We start from the raw sequence: 20109 nt of genomic DNA on the forward strand, positions 1-20109 counted from the left end.
GCAATGGCTGGTTTTTAGTCTTTTGCTGCTGAACATCATCAACATGTTTACTTTTTGTTTCTATTGTTGCTGTCCGTGGTCCTGAAAACGTTTTTTTTTTCCTTTATTTATCTCCAGTAGGTCTTTTTTTATTCAAAATTGTGTGTGTGTGTGTGTGTGTGTGTGTGTGTGTGTGTGTGTGTGTGTGTGTGTGTGTGTGTGTGTGTGTGTGTGTGTGTGTCTGTGTGTGGGTGTGTGTCTGTGGGTGGGTGGGTGGGTGGGGGGTGTAGGGGGAATTGCAACCATGTTCATTACATGTTTTATTTCAATGACTTACACAGGATTCATGCTCAAACCTTCAAGTTTTTAACATACTTTCCCCCTTAACATTGTTTTAATACAATCTAGAAATACCTATTTCAGAGTAATCTGACTCTTTTTCAGTCACCCTACTTTTGAGAAGCCAACTAAAGCAATTTCCATGCAAATTGAAAGAAATGAAGTTAATACATTCAAACAAATAATGAAGCTTTACCAGGAGCATAAACTAAGCTGAGAACTATCAGGATGTGAACCTCCTGAGCTATGACCTTTACCCTTTCTGGGACTCCAGTCAAAGCAGAAGACAGACGTCAAGACACAGAAATATGTTAGGAAAAATGTCCGCTCGCAGAACATAGCAACACATTTTATCCATTATAGTCTTCCTTAACTTTATGGTCATAATTACTAGCTGAAAATGTTTCCAATGAGATTTCATGGCTGGTTTTTATGAATGTGTTAGTATACTATAATAGCCTACCTTACAAGTGCATTTCAAATTAAATGTATTATTATTATTATTATTATTATTATTATTATTATTATTATTATTATTATTATTATTATTATTGTTGTTGTTGTTGTTGTTGTTGTTGTTGTTGTTGTTATTAAGACATTTGATTTTTAATTGACCTCATTTTGGTTGTGTTTGTCCAAAATGTGGTTTGGCTGTTGTACTTCTTCTCCCAGGCTCTTGGTGACGCTCTACTATAATGTCTGAGTCATGGATGCTCCTGTCTCACTCTATCTGTGTCAGTGGAACTGGAGTATTGGGTTAGAGCCGAGGGCTTAATGTGCATGCGCCTTAACGTGTTTCTCTGTGTTGGCGTGTGTATGAGAGGGAGAGAAGCAGAGAGGCTGCGTGACTGTGTGTGTGTGTGTGTGTGTGTGTGTGTGTGTGTGTGTGTGTGTGTGTGTGTGTGTGTGAGAGAGAGAGAGAGAGAGAGAGAGAGAGAGAGAGAGAGAGAGAGAGAGAGAGAGAGAGAGAGAGAGAGAGAGAGAGAGAGAGAGAGAGAGAGAGAGAGAGAGAGAGAGAGAGAGAGAGAGAGAGAGAGAGAGAGAGAGAGAGAGAGAGAGAGAGAGAGAGAGAAATGGGACCAAAAGAGAGAGGGATGCAAGCTGACAGCGTCCCTAGTAGAGCATGATTAACTCAGCCAGAGGAGCGGGGAATCGTTGGATTACAGCAGCATTTTCATTTCATTCCAATGTTTCACTGTATTTGGATGCTATCACGTAGAATTTAGCCACAATGACTACGGAACATCGTTTTCGGGGATCATATTTTGAAACGGACCGTCGTGCAAACTTGAAATGGTTGCTGCATATTTTAACATTTATCCTGCATTGTGGTTTTTCGTTTGAAGAAGTGCGGTATGTTCTTCCAGAAGAGAAGCAGAGAGGTTCGGTTATCGGGAATGTTGCGCGGGATCTTGGACTGAAGGTGGCGGAGCTTAATGCTCGACGTGCCCGGGTTGTTGCAGAAGGTACCAGCCTTCTATGTGAACTGGACACTGGATCAGGAAACCTTTTGATCAACCAACGGATAGACCGAGAGGAACTCTGCGCTCAAGCTGCTGTCTGCATCCTACAGTATCAGCTATTACTTCAAGATCCCCTTCAAGCGTTCAGCATTGTCTTGGATATTGCCGATATAAATGACAACAGCCCAGTGTTTGCTGCTGGTGAAATAAAGCTGGATTTAGTGGAGTCTACTGTTCTGGGGAGGCGCTTCCCCTTGGAGAGCGCACATGACCCGGATCTGGGCACCAACTCTGTGCGCGAATATAAACTAAGCCAGAACGAGCATTTTGCTCTGGAAATGAGTGCCCAGATAAACGGCAATGCGTATCCTGAACTGGTGCTTAGAAAGGCCTTGGATCGGGAGGCGCAAACTGAACACATACTAAAAATCAATGGAATTGACGGGGGGAAACCAGTCAGATCAGGAACTGCTTCTATCTACATCCGAGTTTTGGACGCCAATGACAATGTCCCAGTTTTTAGCCAACGAGTTTACAAAGCATCCGTGCTTGAAAACTCACCATTGGGGACTGTCATTGCAAAGCTAAATGCCACAGACTTTGACGAGGGCCTCTATGGACAGATAACTTTCTCATTCACTCATCTGTCTGACAACAGTGGAGGAGTAGTTGAAATCAACCCATCGAATGGAGAAGTTCGTGTGGCAGGACTTTTTGATTTTGAAGAAGCCAGTTCACATGAGCTGGGTGTTCAGGCAAAAGATGGCGGTGGACAAGCCTCGCATTGTAAACTTATGATTGATGTCATTGATGTGAACGACAATGAACCCGTAATAGAAATAAAGTCGGCTTCTGCTAACGTGGCTGAAGACTCTAAACCAGGGACGATGGTTGCTCTGATTAATATTTTTGATCTCGACACGGGGAACAGCGGACGCATCACGTGCGCAATCTCAGATAATGTTCCTTTTAAATTTGTATCTGAGGTAAAAAACTATTACATGTTAGTGACTGATGGAATGTTAGATAGAGAACTCCAACCACAGTACAACATCACGATCACAGCCTCTGACGCCGGCTCCCCGCCTCTCACAAGTGTAAAAGTTATGACAATTGTTATTACTGATGTTAATGACAACCCCCCGACTTTTACGCAGTCTGAGTATAGTGTCAATGTGTTGGAAAACCAACCAGTCGGTACGTTTGTGATGAAAGTGAAAGCGGATGACACTGATGATGGATCTAATGCTAAGGTCTTGTATCAGATATCATTAGACACAAACTCAGAATTGTCGTCTTTTCTCACCATCAACTCAGAAACAGGGCAACTGTTCACCTCGCGCTCCTTTGATTACGAACAGTTGGTTCACTTCCAAATTAAAGTGTCAGCTCTAGACGGGGGCGGGCCTCCACTATCCACAACGTGCACAGTAAATGTTTACGTCAAGGACCAAAACGACAATTCACCCGTTGTCCTTTACCCGGTCCAAAGCTCTGGGTTTATCGCTGAGGACATAGTGCCAGCCGAAGCGCCCAGAGGTTACCTGGTGACCAAAGTCGTAGCTGTAGATGCTGACTCTGGCCACAACGCTTGGCTTTCGTACAGAATCATCAGAGCAACTCGGTCTAACCTCTTTATGGTCGATCTGCATTCGGGAGAAATCCGAACTCTGCGCAACTTTATGGCGGATGATGAACCCAAACAAACGGTCATCGTTTTAGTTACGGATAACGGGCACGAATCTCTCTCTGCCACTGCCACAGTCAGCATCATGCTTGAAGACGGTCTGCCAGTTTTGAGCGAACTTTTTGAGTTCGCAGATGAATCACAGGACAGCAATAACTTGACACTGTATTTGATAATTGCTTTGACCACTGTTTCGTTTTTATTAATCCTTTTAATTGGGAGTGTGTTCTATTTTAAACTATGCCGCCGTAGTTACGTTTACCGGTCCACCACAGCCAGTCTCCCAGTTTTCCCCACGACCTACTGCCCCTCGACCTTTACTGACTTTAGTCGATGTGGGACGTTGCTCAAAGATGATCGATATGATCCCTTCTTGACCACCGGGTCGTGGAGGGGCGATTTTCGTTTCGGGTCGAGCACAGACACAGACACACTCAAGAAAAGGAGCGCTGCTTATCAGAAAAACACACTGAGGCGTGTGAGTGTAGATAGAGGTACTCTGAAGGTGAGGGCAGGTGCACCGCAACCTTGTTACGTCATCAAATGAGAGGGTTACCTAAGATATGTTGTTAATGAAACAAAACCTAACTGCCAAATATGTTCTGATTTATTCATATTATGTGTAAATGTTTAATAGGTCATATTTTGACCAACGTGTTTGTGCAGTTTTAAGTTTTTAACTTTATTGTCTTGCTTAGTATACGAGAACTTTTGTTTTGAACCTCAGCTTTATCACTCCACTTCCTGATCTCAAGGTGATGGTACTTTTTTTTTATTTATTTTTTTTAATGGATAAAATACAGATGCATAAATTAAGTAATTCTTGTATTGACCTATATTTATTTTGTGACATTTTTTTTCATTTTTTTTATATAATTTTAGTAGCCAGTTAGATCTTGTAGTGGTGTATTAATTTTGTCATCCAAATTAAATCATATTTATCATAATCCTTTTAAGTCCAGTTCTGCATCTATATAATAAAGCGTGGTGTGAAAACCTAATTTTATTACAATGTTAAGAAATAACGGTGTCTTCAACCTCATTTCATCGTTGTACCTCAACAAGAATATTTATGGACAACTGGATTGGAGGATGTCATCATCTGTTTAAGTACATGTGACATTTTCCTCCACTTTAAACACATTGTGTACCTTTCTGACTTTTCAGGATTTAGCCAGGCTGGATCTTCTGAGAGTGTAAATCTTGAAGAAATGCATTGATCACAGTTGTTTTTGTTTTTTTTTGTACATTATTTTAAATTAAAGTGTATTATAATATGATTGTGATTCTTTTTTTTCCATAACATAAAAATGGCTTGTTGTGCTACAGAAAAAAGTAAGCGTATTCTACTCCTCACAAACATTGTTGTCATTGTATACATTGAACAAAAATCAAGCCGAAAGGGTAGAATATATTTTTGATCTTCATGTGATCTATTGACCATGTTTATAAATCATCTAAATAATATGTGAAAGAACTATAAACAAACACATCTAAAGCTACATCGTGTAAGCCTGATCACTGTTATTGTTCCCATTTAAAAAATAAAATAAATTAAACTTTCCTACTTAGAAACAGAAACAATGCAGATTTTCTTGTTGTTCAATGGCTTCTTCTCTTGGTCAAATCTATTTTTGTTGTGATATATTAAATACTTGGTGACTCTATTTATACCATTGTTTGAGTCAAATGGTATATAGACTTCACTTATATAGCACATTACAGCTGTGCGAGGAGCCCCAAAGCACTTCATGGCTCATCACATCAAAGAAGAGTTTGTTGCTTACATTTTTTTTAACTTTGGTAAGAGCACATCATGAATAGTCACTTTTTCTTTTCTTTTCTTTCTTCTTTCATAATACAGGTGCTCCCAGCCTGTGGAAGGTTAGCCAGCTTTTTCATAGCAGTTTCTCACCTATGGCCATATAAGGTTATATTAGTCAAGTTGTATTTTATGTTTGAAGATTGTAGGTGTGTGTTTTCTGAAAACAAAACTCATTACCTTTCCTGCTTTCACTTTCAGTGTTCCCAGAACAGTAATGCATTTAACTAGATAGGGCAAACATATTTAGAACAAGCAATTTGGGCATACAATTTCACCATGTTCTTTATTTTCCACAAATATTAAGATTTTAAAAAACAATACTTCTGGTTTGAGATACTGAAGCCTTGTAGAGTAATGTATGAGTGTGTATATTTCTGTGTGAGAAATTATGACAAATTGTTTTGTATAGGGGCTCCAGTTATCTGACTTTGGCTTTCTTGGAAAGTAGTTTCGGGGGAGCTGTTTGGGAAAAAACAAGGGAGCTGTTAGAAAAAATAACAGATCAAGCTTTGAGTGGACGGAGATGGTTGCAAATGCTGTTTAAGCCATTGTTGTTTTGTTCCACAAGTTCAAAAGCTGATACATGCATTTGCATCTGCAACTATGGATGAATCTCTGATTGATGTCTGCAAGGCCTTTTCTTTATTTCAAGTTAGATGTAAATTGTGTAATATCGACTCTTAAACATTGCCGCCAGCTGCTATCATAAAAAAAAAAAAAAAAAAAGTACTTGTTTAGCTTTTTATTAATGTATATATTTATTTTACTCCTTCCTTCACATTCCTTTAGAAATAACTAACTGGTATTTTATATTTGGTTTTGGACATAAAACAGAAGCTGGAACACATTTAAACACGGTAAAAGCAAAAGATAAAATAACGGTACAGAATTAAAGAACTCAGCTGTGGCATTTGAGTGTCTGTGCATGCATGTTCTTTCATGCCTTCAGTTGTGTCATGGCGGTGCAGCAGAGAGGTTGTCCCATGAAAATATTCCCTGCTGAAATCATCTGCGTCTCAGTTCATGCTTTACCTTCAGGCTCATTTGTGCTCCTATTTTGAGCCGTGCAGGGAAGAAAAAGTAATATGCTTAACATTTGTTTATCACAATCTGGGTCACGGAAAATCTGTTCTGGGAAGAAAGGTTCACAATAGTGTTGAATTAAGTGAGAGTATGTTATGTCGGCTTCAAAGCTTTTTTTTTTTTGTTTCATTATACTTTTTTGTAGAATGCATAAGAATAAGTTATTACAGCTTTATTTTTCTTTTTGTTGTAATGCTTTGCGCAATCTTTAATTTCAGTTGTCCGTTAAAGTCTCACTGTGTCTTTGTTGATGAAACTGCGGAACATTTGTATATGGCGTAAAAGAAACTCACACACCTGATACCAAGTTTTTTACCAAACTAAACTACAATCCATTGCAATTATTTTAATTGTAACTAAGTGGAAGATAAGCAATTATGAATGAATAAATGAACCTTTATTTCGAACATACAAATAAAAAGAAAAAATAAATAAAATAAAAGATAAATATTGAAATCTAAATTGGTTAAACAAAAACTAAACAAACAATGAAACAACACACTCCACTTGATCCACATTTGTATGACAAAAAGGAGTAGGAAGAAGTCAAAAAAAACATCTTAACTCCTACCCCTCAAACACTCAGTGACAAAACTCCTTTGTAATCTAATTTAACACCAACAATTGCACAGACGATTATGATAAACTGTGGCACTATTTATAAGATAAGATAAGATAAGATATCCCTTTATTTATCTCGCATGTGGAGAAATTTGCAATTTGGAGTATTCTCTATTAAACAAGCAGACCATCACTAAGATAAACTGCTGTACTTGCCAAGTATCAATCCTTTATATCTTTTCTTAAATTGAATTATATTTGATGATTGTTTTATCTGAGTCCTTAATCTGTTCCACCTCTTTACTCCACAGAGAGTGACACAGAAGCTTTCCAGAGTTGTACGCACTTTAGGCATCTTGAAATTTTACCTTCTTCTGAACTCATACCCACTCACTGTACCACTGAACATTTTCTGGATGTTGCCTGGTAATAAGTTATTCTTTGCTTTGTACAAAACTTGAGTAGCTTTAAACTCTCCCAGATCCTTCCTCCATGCTCTCATAATGTTAGTTAACTTGTTTTTAAAGTTCTTGTATTTGTTTTCTGCCTATATTTCTGTTCTATATTTCATAAATTCTCTATATAATGTGTTTTTCTTTTTACATGCATTTTTTAACCCCTTTGTCATTCATTGATTATCTTTATGTATTTTATTTTCCTTGATTTCTTTTTGATTTTTTTATAATAGGACAGTGTTTATCATATAACTTGAATGCACTTAAAAATCTATCATAAGCATTATCAACATGTTTTTCTTTATAAGTTGGTTCCCAGTTATATGATTGTAATTCACGATTTAGTTTATTCAAAAATTTACTCAGTTCTCACTTGTCTGTAGTGATTTTATATCTTAGTATTTCTGTGGTTATTGTGATAAATAGTAAAACCTGGAAAGTGGTCACTGATATCATTTATTAATAGTCCAATCACTATGATATCATCTATAATATTTGTAAATATATTGTCAATTAATTTTGCAGTATGTGTAGTAATCCTGCTTGGTCTGTAATTTTTAGAAATACATTTTAACTGTACAGTGTATTTAGGAATGATTCTGTTTTTTGATGTTTATTAGGATTGAGCAAATCAATATTGAAATCCCCACAAACTAACATACCTTTTTGATTTGTTTTTGAGAGATATTCCTCCATCCATTCTTTGAATGTGTCTTTATTACAACCTGGAGCTCTGTAAATGCAACTCACAATAAAATTTTTCTTTTTCTTCATATTTTTTTTCTATAGTTATACATTCCAATACACTGTACAATACTGCGGGATTTTTTTCCGCCACCATGGATTCAAGGTTACTCTCTACAAACAAGGCAACCTCACCACCACTCTTGTTTTGTCTGTTTCTGTGCACCATCGCAAGACAATCAATGTTAAAGTCCATGCCTAGTTCACTGTTTAACCAGGTTTCTGATAGAGCAATAATATTTAAAGTATGTTTGAATTGACTTAAAAAGTATTTTGATGCTTTGGAAGTTAGCGTACAGGCTTCTGCTGTTGATATGAATTACTGATAAACTGTTCGCCGTGATGTTGCTGTTATATTGTTCTTGAGTGTACTTTTTGCAATGTTCATTGATATCACAAAAAACAAAAAACAAAAAAAAAAAAAAAAAAAAAAAAAAAAAAAATATATATATATATATATATATATATAATGAAATTGATAAAACAGCAGTAAAGTGTTTTTTTGTTTTTTTTTAAATTAATAATACTACTAATACTTTGACGTAAAATTTCAGAGCAGTCATCCCTTACGGAACAATAATATACTGTAATATAGGGGGTGGGGGGTGGGGGTGGGGGTGGGTGGGTTAATTAAAAAAAATAAAAAATAAAATAGGAATTATATATACATATATATACATATATAAAAATAGTATGTTAAAAATAAATGGAATTGTTTGTATATATATAGATATATCTATATATATATAGATATAGATATATATATATATATATATATATATAGATAGATAGATAGATAGATAGATAGATAGATAGATAGATAGATAGATAGATAGATAGATAGATAGATAGATAGATATTCCATTTATTTGTAACAGATTTTTTTTAGATTTATGCTTGTTGTTTTATTTAGTTAATTATGATTCATAATCAGGTTGTATTGCCAAGGCAGACATTAACTTTATGAAATCCTTTCAATTAACCAATAAATAAGAATACTAATTATTTCAATATATTGAAATTAAATATCTTTGGGGTATCTGTGGGGTCCCACCGGAAGAGCTGGAAGAAGTGTCTGGGGCGATGGAAGTCTGGGCATCCTTGCTTAGACTGCTACCTCCGTGACCGGCCCCGGATAAGCGCAAGAAAATGGATGGATGGATGGATAAATATATTTTAGAATATATTTTCTTTGCTTAAGAGATACCTTCATTCAATATGCTCAGATTTGACGTTTTGCCAAAGTGTTTGACTTGATGGTGCATTTATACACAATCATGTCTTTGCATGTGAGGAGATCAAACTGTTGTGTTTCTTCTCATTTAATGTGTTTGTATTATCAATAAACTGAAGAGGAATTGTGGCACAATAATGTTGATTTCTTTATTTATTGTCTTCTGAAAACTATTGAACACTAAATGTTATCTTTCTTCTTCTTTTCTTGGTGTGGCCCCCTGGATGAAACATCTGATACGATAGGTAAGAAAATCTTTTTTGTACACTAATAATTATGTATTTCTAAAATGAGCTGCACATGAGATTTGACACCATCCTCAGCTCCCAAAATCAAGACAAAACACATCTCCCACTGTTACTTTCTCTGTATCTCTCTTCCTCTCTTTCTCACTCTTGACACAAGCTACATTATGAAGTACCATACCTTAAAAAATGTTTGCTCAAATTTTGGGAGTACAAAATGTTGTTTGCATTTGTTTGAGCTCTGTATGCTACTGAAGACATCATGGTACATAGATATCATTAACATTGGCTGATGCTGTACACTCTTTCCCTAAATAATGCACAACCATGATGTGCAGAGTTTTTTCCCCCCTCTGCAGCAGGATATGCTAATGTGAGCAAATGGAAAAAGCAAACTAAGGTGGTGACCCACTTTTAAGAATATAGGCATTCCCTACCAGCCTGTAGATGGAGTCGGAGAACGCAGCTGTGATATTTGTCAGGACAAGTGTGACAGTAGTATAGCTGCTGATTCCACAGCTTGAATGTAGGTCACTGGATTTATGAGTTAGATCAGATCCTCAGGGAGTAGATTATATAACTATGTAATCTATCTATGTATTTATGTCTATCTTTTGTAAGTAATTCTCTAAGTATTTGTCAATCACTCTGTATGGAAAACTTTATGTGTCTGTGTGTAAGGCCTTATACAGTCAGTTATTGAATCATGTCGGTTCCTTACTTACATTTGGGACTGAGCCGCTTCTTTGCACGACAAAGTACCTCCAGTAGGTCTTTTTTTATTCAAAATTGTGTGTGTGTGTGTGTGTGTGTGTGTGTGTGTGTGTGTGTGTGTGTGTGTGTGTGTGTGTGTGTGTGTGTGTGTGTGTGTGTGTGTGTGTGTGAAATGTCACAGACCAGACATCGATTCACTGCACCACCCATTCAAGTGATGTGATTTTACTTGATTACTGCTGGTGGTGCTGTTGCCTAAGCAGACATGTGTGTCATCGTTCTCCTCCTAAAACCACCACCCATCTTTGAAACAAAATATGCGACGGTTGTGCACAGCTACGAAGGTTGTAGATCATTTGACGTATCCTGTGGATTTTGATGAGAACTAAATGCACATTATATATTTCAATGTTGGAGTAGTTAAACAAACTCCTTCTTTTTGTCTACTATTTCTCCGGAAAGGATGTGTAATCTAAAGCACAATCTCATCGTGTTGGACTGGAAAATCTCCATTTTGCTTTCCTTTGTTGTTCCAACTATCAGTGGACAGATCCGTTATTCGATCCCAGAGGAAATGAGGAAAGGACTATTTGTTGGAGACGTTGCAAAAGACCTGGGCCTGGATGTCAGAAGGTTGGTTTCTGGTCGTGCTCGAGTGGCTATAGATGACGATAACAAATATGTCGAACTGAACCGGAACAAAGGACACATCGTTGTCAATGAGAGAATAGACCGAGAGACGTTGTGCGCTAAGAAGTCCCCGTGCAGCTTCGGTCTAGAAATTGTCCTCGAAGATCCCCTGGAGTTGTTTTCCATTACTATCGAAATTCAGGATGTAAATGATCACGCTCCGGTGTTTCCGAAGAAGGAAATCAATTTGGAAATCAGCGAGTCGACACCTGCCGGCACCGTATTCTTGCTTGATAGCGCAGTTGATCCTGATGTAGGCATCAATTCACTACAGAGGTATTCCCTAAAGTCAAATGAGCATTTTGTTCTTAAACAAAATACTCGATCGGACGGGAGTAAATACGCCGAAATGATTCTTCAGAATGGTTTGGACCGCGAGAAGCAAACGCAGCACAAGCTCATTTTGACAGCTGTAGATGGGGGCGAGCCGCAAAGATCAGGGACAGTAAATATACATATCTCTGTCTTGGATGCAAATGACAACGCGCCAGTTTTTACGCAGTCATTATATAAAGCGTCCGTCCTGGAAAATGTTTTGCCAGGCACTGTTATTGCCAGAGTCAGTGCGATCGACGCAGACCAAGGTTACAATGGAAATGTTACTTATTCTTTCACCCATCTTGAAGCGGATTCCTCTTGTCCTTTCGAAATAATTTCTTACACTGGCGAGATTAAGCTCATTAGTGACATCGACTACGAAATGTCTCAAAATTACGAAATAAATCTCCAAGCAAAAGATCCATGGGGTGTGGCGGGCGCCAGTAAAATAGTTATCGAAGTAGTGGATGTGAATGACAACATTCCAGTAATCATAATGGCTTCATTTTCGGGAAAGATTGCAGAGGATTCTCCTCCCGGTACGGTTGTAGGTTTAATTAGCGTCCAAGATAAAGATTCTGGTAAAAATGGACAAGTGCATTTATCTATAGATGTGAGTCTGCCTTTCAAAATTAAATCATCCTTAAGAAACTATCACACTCTCGTCACAGAGCAAAACCTAGATAGAGAAAAGCGTTCGAGGTACAACATTACACTAACTGCCACCGATGAAGGTTTTCCTGCTCTATCCAGCAGAAAAGAAATTATTTTAGACGTCACTGATATTAATGACAACGTTCCATCTTTTAGTCAAAGTTCTTATAGCGCGCAGGTGATGGAAAACAACTCCCCAGGTGTCGCTCTGCTGAAGATCCAAGCCACAGATGCTGACCAAGGTCAGAATGCTCGGATATCATATTTTCTGATTGACGATGAGGTTAATGGAAATCCAGTGTCAACGTTTTTCTCTATTAATTCAGAAAGTGGAGCTGTACAGTCCTTGCGATCATTTGACTATGAACAAGTGAAAGAGTATAAAATTAACGTGAAAGCACAAGATGGTGGCTCACCACCACAAACTGCGAACACATCGGTGATCATACGTGTCCAGGACCAGAACGACAACCCCCCCCAAGTCCTCTACCCAGTGCAGACTGGTGGCTCTGTGGTGGCTGAGATGGTGCCTCGTTCAGCAGATGTGGGCTATCTGGTGACGAAAGTGGTGGCTGTTGATGTGGACTCTGGACAGAATGCCTGGCTCTCATATAAACTGCTGAAAGCCACAGACAGGGCGCTGTTTGAAGTGGGCTTACAGAATGGAGAAATCAGAACTATCCGTCAAGTGAATGATAAAGATGCAGTAAAACAGCGACTGACTGTTATAGTGGAGGACAACGGACAGCCCTCTCGTTCAGTTACAGTCATTGTGAACGTGGCGGTGGCGGACAGCTTCCCTGAAGTGCTGTCAGAGTTCACCGACCTGATCCACGACAAGGAGTACAATGACAACCTGACTTTTTACTTAGTGTTGGCTCTGGCTGTAGTTTCCTTCCTGTTCATCACCTGTGTGGTGGTGATTATATCAGTGAAAATCTACAGATGGAGACAGTCTCGCATCCTTTATCACTCCAACCTGCCTGTGATTCCGTATTATCCACCACGTTACTCGGACACGTTGGGGACAGGAACTCTGCAACATGTGTACAATTACGAGGTGTGCAGGACGACTGACTCCAGAAAGAGTGACTGTAAGTTCGGCAGAGCTGGTAGTCAGAACGTGCTGATAATGGACCCCAGTTCAACAGCGACGATGCAGCGGATACACAGTGAGAAGAGCATCCTGGATGAACCTGACTCTCCTATAGAGGTTAGTTGATTTGCATAATTCTCACGTGTCGTCTTTTCAAATTCGCCAGTTAAATATCTGTGCTCCGTTATGCTGTTTCGTAATTTCAGCACCATGGACAGAGTCTTTGTTCGCAGTTGATGCGATTCAATTAAGAGTAGCCTATTTTAATGGACTACCATACGCATGAACACGAACCAAAATATATCCACTGTGTGTATGTGTTTGCGCGCGTGTGTGTGCGTGCCTGTGTGTTGAGTGTGTGCGTGAGTATGTTTGTGTGTATGCGTGTGCGTGTGTGTGTTACCTCGTATATAAAAGTGTGGGCTCTCGACTGTACAATTGAATGCTGAAGGTTGTATATGAGTTACACACAGTGGACTCTAAGGGACGCTGTTGGTCAGGAAAAAGAAATTGGTTGAGTTGTCATTCAGTTAAGCCCATCTCTGGGACACTGATTATGGTGCAGCCTTTCATCGAGGTCGTAAGCGTCTTGCTGAACTGGATGTAAGGATCGTCACCTGTTTCGCTGGAATATAAATACTGTATTTTTTTTAACTTGTCAGTAGCCGTACCAACAAGGCCGTATTTTTCTTATTGTTTTGGTATTTTCTTTTTGCCATGGCGATAGCGGGATGTGGAACATACACGTCCTTAAAATGGCGATGGTATTGCGTATTGCGACAGCAAGTAAGGCTGCTTGTGTTTCTGCTTTATCTAGTTAGCACGGTCGCTGGTCAGATTCGCTATTCTGTGCCGGAGGAGATGAAGAAAGGCTCAGTGATAGGCAATGTAGCGCAGGATCTCGGTTTAGATGTTAAAAGGCTTCGTTCTGGGCGCGCCCGTATCGTGACCGGAGAAAACATTCAGTACGCTGAGCTGAGGACAGACAAAGGGATTCTCGTGGTGAATGAGAGAATAGACCGAGAACAACTTTGTGGAGACATGACGCCTTGCAGCTTCAGCTTTGAAATCATTTTAGAAAATCCAATGGAGCTGCACAGAATAACTGTTGAGGTTGTGGATATAAATGATCATGCTCCGGTCTTCCCTAACATGGATAAGCCTTTACATTTTGAAATAAGTGAATCAGCTGCTATTGGAGTTCAATTCCCACTGCAGAGTGCAGAGGACCTTGATGTTGGCCAAAACACGTTACAAGATTATGTTTTATCATCAAACGATAATTTCATCCTGAAGCAACATGAAAATCCTGACGGTAGTAAATATGTAGAAATGGTGCTTCAGAAACCTTTAGACCGTGAACAACACGCACGTTTGACTTTAAGACTGATCGCAGTTGACGGAGGGACGCCACAGAGATCTGGAACGGTGAATATCAACGTTAATGTTTTGGATGCCAACGACAATATTCCAGTTTTCAATCAAACAGTGTACAAAGCATCTGTGATGGAAAACACGATGAAAGGGGTGAAAATCGTTACGGTTAATGCTACAGATGCCGACAGTGGTTCAAATGGTTTATTTGAATTTAGCCTGTCCAAAACGAAAGGAAGCGCTGCAGACATGTTTACCATTGACGAAACCAGTGGCAGAATTTGTGTATCTGGGCAAATAGACTATGAAAAAAATAAGAAATACGAAGTTAGAGTAGAAGCTAAAGACCAGGGCGGTCTCACCGGAACAAGTAAAGTTATAATAGATGTCTTAGATGTCAATGACAATGCGCCAGTTATAAATGTCATGTCATTTACCAGCCCGCTGTCTGAGGATGTACCTGTCGGTACGACTATTGCAATTTTGAATGTAAAAGATGCTGATTCGGATAAAAACGGACAAATAAGATGTTCTATTGAGGGCAAACTTCCTTTTAAAATCGAATCATCTCTGACGAACTATTACAATTTGATTTCAGATCAACAGTTTGATAGAGAATTGGTTTCAGAATATAACATAACAATCAAAGCCACCGATTTTGGGTTTCCTCCCCTTTCCAGTTCAAAAACACTGAATCTAAAAATATCTGATATTAATGATAACGCACCGTTATTTGATAAATCTCGTTATTCTGCTTATGTCACAGAGAATAATCCTCCCGGTATTTCTATATTTGCAGTCAGTGCAACAGATTCAGATTGGAATCAGAACGCAAGAATCTCTTATATTTTAGAAGACACGCAGGTCAGCGGCAGTCTGGTTTCTACATACATGACATTAAACTCTGAAACCGGAGTTATTAGCGCGGTTCGCTCTTTTGATTATGAGCAAATTAAGCACCTTGAAATAATCGTCAAAGCGCAGGATGGCGGATCTCCTCCACTCAGCAGCAACGTGACAGTGAAAATCCAGATCCAGGACCAGAACGACAACCCCCCTCAGGTCCTGTACCCAGTGCAGACTGGTGGCTCTGTGGTGGCTGAGATGGTGCCTCGTTCAGCAGATGTGGGCTATCTGGTGACTAAAGTGGTGGCTGTTGATGTGGACTCTGGACAGAATGCCTGGCTCTCATATAAACTACATAAAGTCACAGACAGGGCGCTGTTTGAAGTTGGTTTACAGAATGGAGAAATCAGAACTATCCGTCAAGTGAATGATAAAGATGCAGTCAAACAGAGACTGGCCGTTATAGTGGAGGACAACGGACAGCCATCTCGTTCAGCTACAGTCATTTTGAACGTGGCCGTGGCGGACAGCTTCCCTGAAGTGCTGTCAGAGTTCACCGACCTGATCCACGACAAGGAGTACAATGACAACCTGACTTTTTACTTAGTGTTGGCTCTGGCTGTAGTTTCATTCCTCTTCATCACCTGTGTGGTGGTGATTATATCAGTGAAAATCTACAGATGGAGACAGTCTCGTATCCTGTATCACTCCAACCTGCCTGTGATTCCATATTATCCACCACGTTACTCGGACACTTTGGGGACAGGAACTCTGCAACATGTGTACAATTACGAGGTGTGCAGGACGACTGACTCCAGAAAGAGTGACTGTAAGTTCGGCAGAGCTGGTAGTCAGAACGTGCTGATAATGGATCCCAGTTCAACAGCGACGATGCAGCGGATACAGAGTGAAAAGAGCATCATCGATGAACCTGACTCTCCTATAGAGGTTAGTTGATTTTCATAATTTTCACTTGTCGTTACGGTGTGTCGTAATTTCAGCACCACGGATAGAGTATTTGTTCACTGTGGATGTGAATGTGCTGCATTAGGAGTAGTTAAATTGACCACCACAACTATGAAAGACCCAAAATGTATCCTCTTATGTTGTGTGTGTGTGTGTGTGTGTGTGTGTGTGTGTGTGTGTGTGTGTGTGTGTGTGTGTGTGTGTGTGTGTGTGTGTGTGTGTGTGTGTGTGTGTGTGTGTGTGTGTGTGTGTGTGTGTGTGTGCAGACACATTTACTTTTTTTTTTTTGTCCACCACGTATATCAAATTGTGGTCTTTCTAATGTACCATTGAATGCTGAATGTTGTATATGAGTTGCACACAGTGGACTCTAAGGGACGCTGTTGGTCAGCGAAACGAAATTGTATGAATCGTCATTCAGTTCAGCCCATCACCCGGAGCACAGTGATTATGGTTCTGCCTTCCATTAAGGTCGTAAGCGTCTGAACTGGATGTATGGATTTTCACCCATCTCGCTGGAATACAAGTGCTATATTTTTGGACTTTGTAGCTGTACCAACTAGTTCTCCTAATTGTTTTCTTGTTTCCTTTTTGCCATGGCGATTGCGGGATGTGGAACCTACACTTCATTAAAATGGCGTTGGTTTTGCGTATTGCGACAGCAAGTAAGGCTGCTTGTGTTTCTGCTTTATCTGGTAAGCACAGTCGCTGGTCAGATTCGCTATTCTGTGCCGGAGGAGATGAAGAAAGGCTCAGTGATAGGCAATGTAGCGCAGGATCTCGGTTTGGATGTTAAAAGGCTTCGTTCTGGGCGCGCCCGTATCGTGACCGGAGAAAACATTCAGTACGCTGAGCTGAGGACAGACAAAGGGATTCTCGTGGTGAATGAGAGAATAGACCGAGAACAACTTTGTGGAGACGTGACGCCTTGTAGCTTCAGCTTTGAAATTATTTTGGAAAACCCTATTGAACTCCACAGAATAATTGTTGAGGTTTTGGATATAAACGATCATGCCCCGGTCTTCCCTAAGATGGATAAACCTTTGCGTTTTGAAATAAGTGAATCAGCTGCTATTGGAGTTCAATTCCCATTGCAGAGTGCAGAGGATCTCGATGTTGGCAAAAACACGTTACAAGATTATGTTTTATCATCGAACGACAATTTCATTCTGAAGCAACATGAAAATCCTGACGGTAGTAAATATGTAGAAATGGTGCTTCAGAAACCTTTAGACCGTGAACAACACCCACATTTGACTTTAAAACTGATCGCAGTTGACGGAGGGACGCCACAGAGATCTGGAACGGTGAATATCAACGTTAATGTTTTGGATGCCAACGACAATATTCCAGTTTTCAACCAAACAGTGTACAAAGCCTCTGTGATGGAAAACACGATGAAAGGGGTTAAAATTGTTACGGTTAATGCTACAGATGCTGACAGTGGTTCAAATGGTGTATTTAAATTTAGCCTGTCCGAAACGAAAGGAAGCACCGCAGATATGTTTACCATTGACCAAACCAGTGGCACAATTTGTGTATCTGGGCAAATAGACTATGAAAAAAATAAGAAATACGAAGTTAGAGTCGAGGCTAAAGACCAGGGCGGTCTCACCGGAACCAGTAAAGTTGTAATTGATGTTCTAGATGTAAATGACAATACGCCAGTTATAAATGTTATGTCATTTTCCAGTCCCCTATCAGAAGATGCACCACCTGGTACCACTATAGCAGTGTTAAACGTAAAAGATGCTGATTCGGATAAAAATGGACAAATAAAATGTTCTATTGAGGGCAAACTTCCTTTTAAAATTGAATCATCTATAACGAACTATTACAATTTGATTTCAGATCAACAGTTTGATAGAGAATTGGTCTCAGAGTATAATATAACAATCAAAGCCACCGATTTTGGGTTTCCTTCTCTTTCCAGTTCAAAAACACTAAATCTTCTTATCTCAGACGTTAATGATAACCCACCTTTATTTGATGAAGCTCATTATTCTGCTTACGTCAAAGAGAATAACCCCCCTGGTATGTCTATATGTGCGGTTAGTGCGAGGGATTCTGATTGGAATCAGAACGCCAGAATCACTTATATTTTAGAGAACACGCAGGTCAGCGGGAGTCCCGTTTCTTCATACGTCACCTTAAACTCTGAAACCGGAGTTATTAGCGCCGTTCGCTCTTTTGATTATGAGCAAATTAAGCAGCTTGAAATAATTGTCAAAGCGCAGGATGGCGGATCTCCTCCACTCAGCAGCAACGTGACAGTGAAAATCCATATCCAGGACCAGAACGACAACCCCCCTCAGGTCCTCTACCCAGTGCAGACTGGTGGCTCTGTAGTGGCTGAGATGGTGCCTCGTTCAGCAGATGTGGGCTATCTGGTGACTAAAGTGGTGGCTGTTGATGTGGACTCTGGACAGAATGCCTGGCTCTCATATAAACTACATAAAGCCACAGACAGGGCGCTGTTTGAAGTGGGCTTACAGAATGGAGAAATCAGAACTATCCGCCAAGTGAATGATAAAGATGCAGTGAAACAAAGACTGGCTGTTATAGTGGAGGACAACGGACAGCCCTCTCGTTCAGTTACAGTCATGGTGAACGTGGCGGTAGCGGACAGCTTCCCTGAAGTGCTGTCAGAGTTCACCGACCTGAGCCACGACAAGGAGTACAATGACAACCTGACTTTTTACTTAGTGTTGGCTCTGGCTGTAGTTTCGTTCCTCTTCATCACCTGTGTGGTGGTGATTATATCAGTGAAAATCTACAGATGGAGACAGTCTCGCATCCTGTATCACTCCAACCTGCCTGTGATTCCATATTATCCACCACGATACTCAGACACTTTGGGGACAGGAACTCTCCAACATGTGTACAATTACGAGGTGTGCAGGACGACTGACTCCAGAAAGAGTGACTGTAAGTTCGGCAGAGCTGGTAGTCAGAACGTGCTGATAATGGATCCCAGTTCAACAGGGACGATGCAGCGGATACAGAGTGAGAAGAGCATCCTGGATGAACCTGACTCTCCTATTGAGGTTAGTCATTTTTATTTAGAACACTTTCAATTTTGTTAAACGGCTTTTTTCAGGACCATGGAGAGCATCTCGCTTTAGCGTATCGGGTGTGCAACGTGGTCATGCTTTTTATACTTTTTATCTGTGTGCTTGCTATTTGGAAACACCATACATTTGTCTTTGTTATATCATATTGTTTGTTTTGTTTTGCTTTACTTTATTTTTGGTTAGTTTGTTGTTTTTTTCTTGTTTGTTTTTTTCTGTCTGATTTATGAAACCCTTCTCAAAGAATAGATATAAAGCGGATACAAATATTCTTCATATTAAACGCCATCGAGAACAATAATAGGTGTGTTCTCCTTTTGACAACAATAATATGTTTTTGAACGAATTCTACCAGGATAGATTTGAACCACGACTTCTGACACATTTATCAGACATTTTGCAAGGTTATGTCTTCGTGCATATCTATATTACATTTGGCGTTAAAAGTGATGGTGTTAATAAAATGGATTTGACATTCGTAATAAATTCAATAGATTCATCTGATTGTTTTAATAGGGCACCTTGATTTGAGTCACACCTCGTTATCAGGCCATGTGTTCAGACACATACTGGCTTGTTGCTTGAAATTGCATGTACTTGACTCTTAGGGACGCTGTTGGTCAATCTAAATACTTTCTCAGCATTGCCGCAAAGGTCCCTCCTTTCCCACTGTGGTGGGAGAGAGAAAAGGAGATAGAGTGCATTTTATTGGCGGTGACTGTCGACAGAAACGAAAATTTTCTTCCAATTTTCAACTTGCTATTT

The 20109-nt window shown here is 39.7% G+C and overlaps 3 protein-coding genes across 3 annotated transcripts in view; all 3 read left to right on the forward strand.

Annotated features, from left to right (window-relative positions):
• LOC308111335 (protocadherin gamma-A11-like) overlaps positions 1-13213 on the forward strand; it is a gene marked incomplete at both ends in the record, with an annotated part of 113569 nt that extends 100356 nt beyond the window's left edge. Inside the window, one exon of the mRNA XM_080466198.1 lies at positions 12587-13213. Coding sequence (XP_080322324.1) covers positions 12587-13213 — 627 coding nt within the window. The remainder of the gene's footprint in view (positions 1-12586) is intronic.
• LOC308110906 (protocadherin beta-3-like) lies at positions 1550-4015 on the forward strand (the record flags this gene model as incomplete). The annotated part of the gene is made up of 2 exons (XM_080465526.1): positions 1550-3165; positions 3274-4015. The coding sequence occupies 2 exons, from the start codon at positions 1550-1552 to the stop codon at positions 4013-4015; spliced, it is 2358 nt and encodes a 785-aa protein (XP_080321652.1).
• Positions 13214-14887: 1674 nt separating the features above from the next.
• LOC308111336 (protocadherin gamma-A7-like) lies at positions 14888-19929 on the forward strand (the record flags this gene model as incomplete). Its single annotated transcript, XM_080466199.1, has 3 exons — positions 14888-15289; positions 18355-19320; positions 19894-19929. 3 exons carry the CDS (start codon positions 14888-14890, stop codon positions 19927-19929), a joined length of 1404 nt encoding a protein of 467 aa, XP_080322325.1.
• Positions 19930-20109: the final 180 nt, after the last annotated feature.

Source organism: Lipophrys pholis, assembly GCF_963383615.2.
Source record: "Lipophrys pholis genome assembly, chromosome: 6".
Classification (NCBI taxonomy): Eukaryota; Metazoa; Chordata; class Actinopteri; order Blenniiformes; family Blenniidae; genus Lipophrys; species Lipophrys pholis.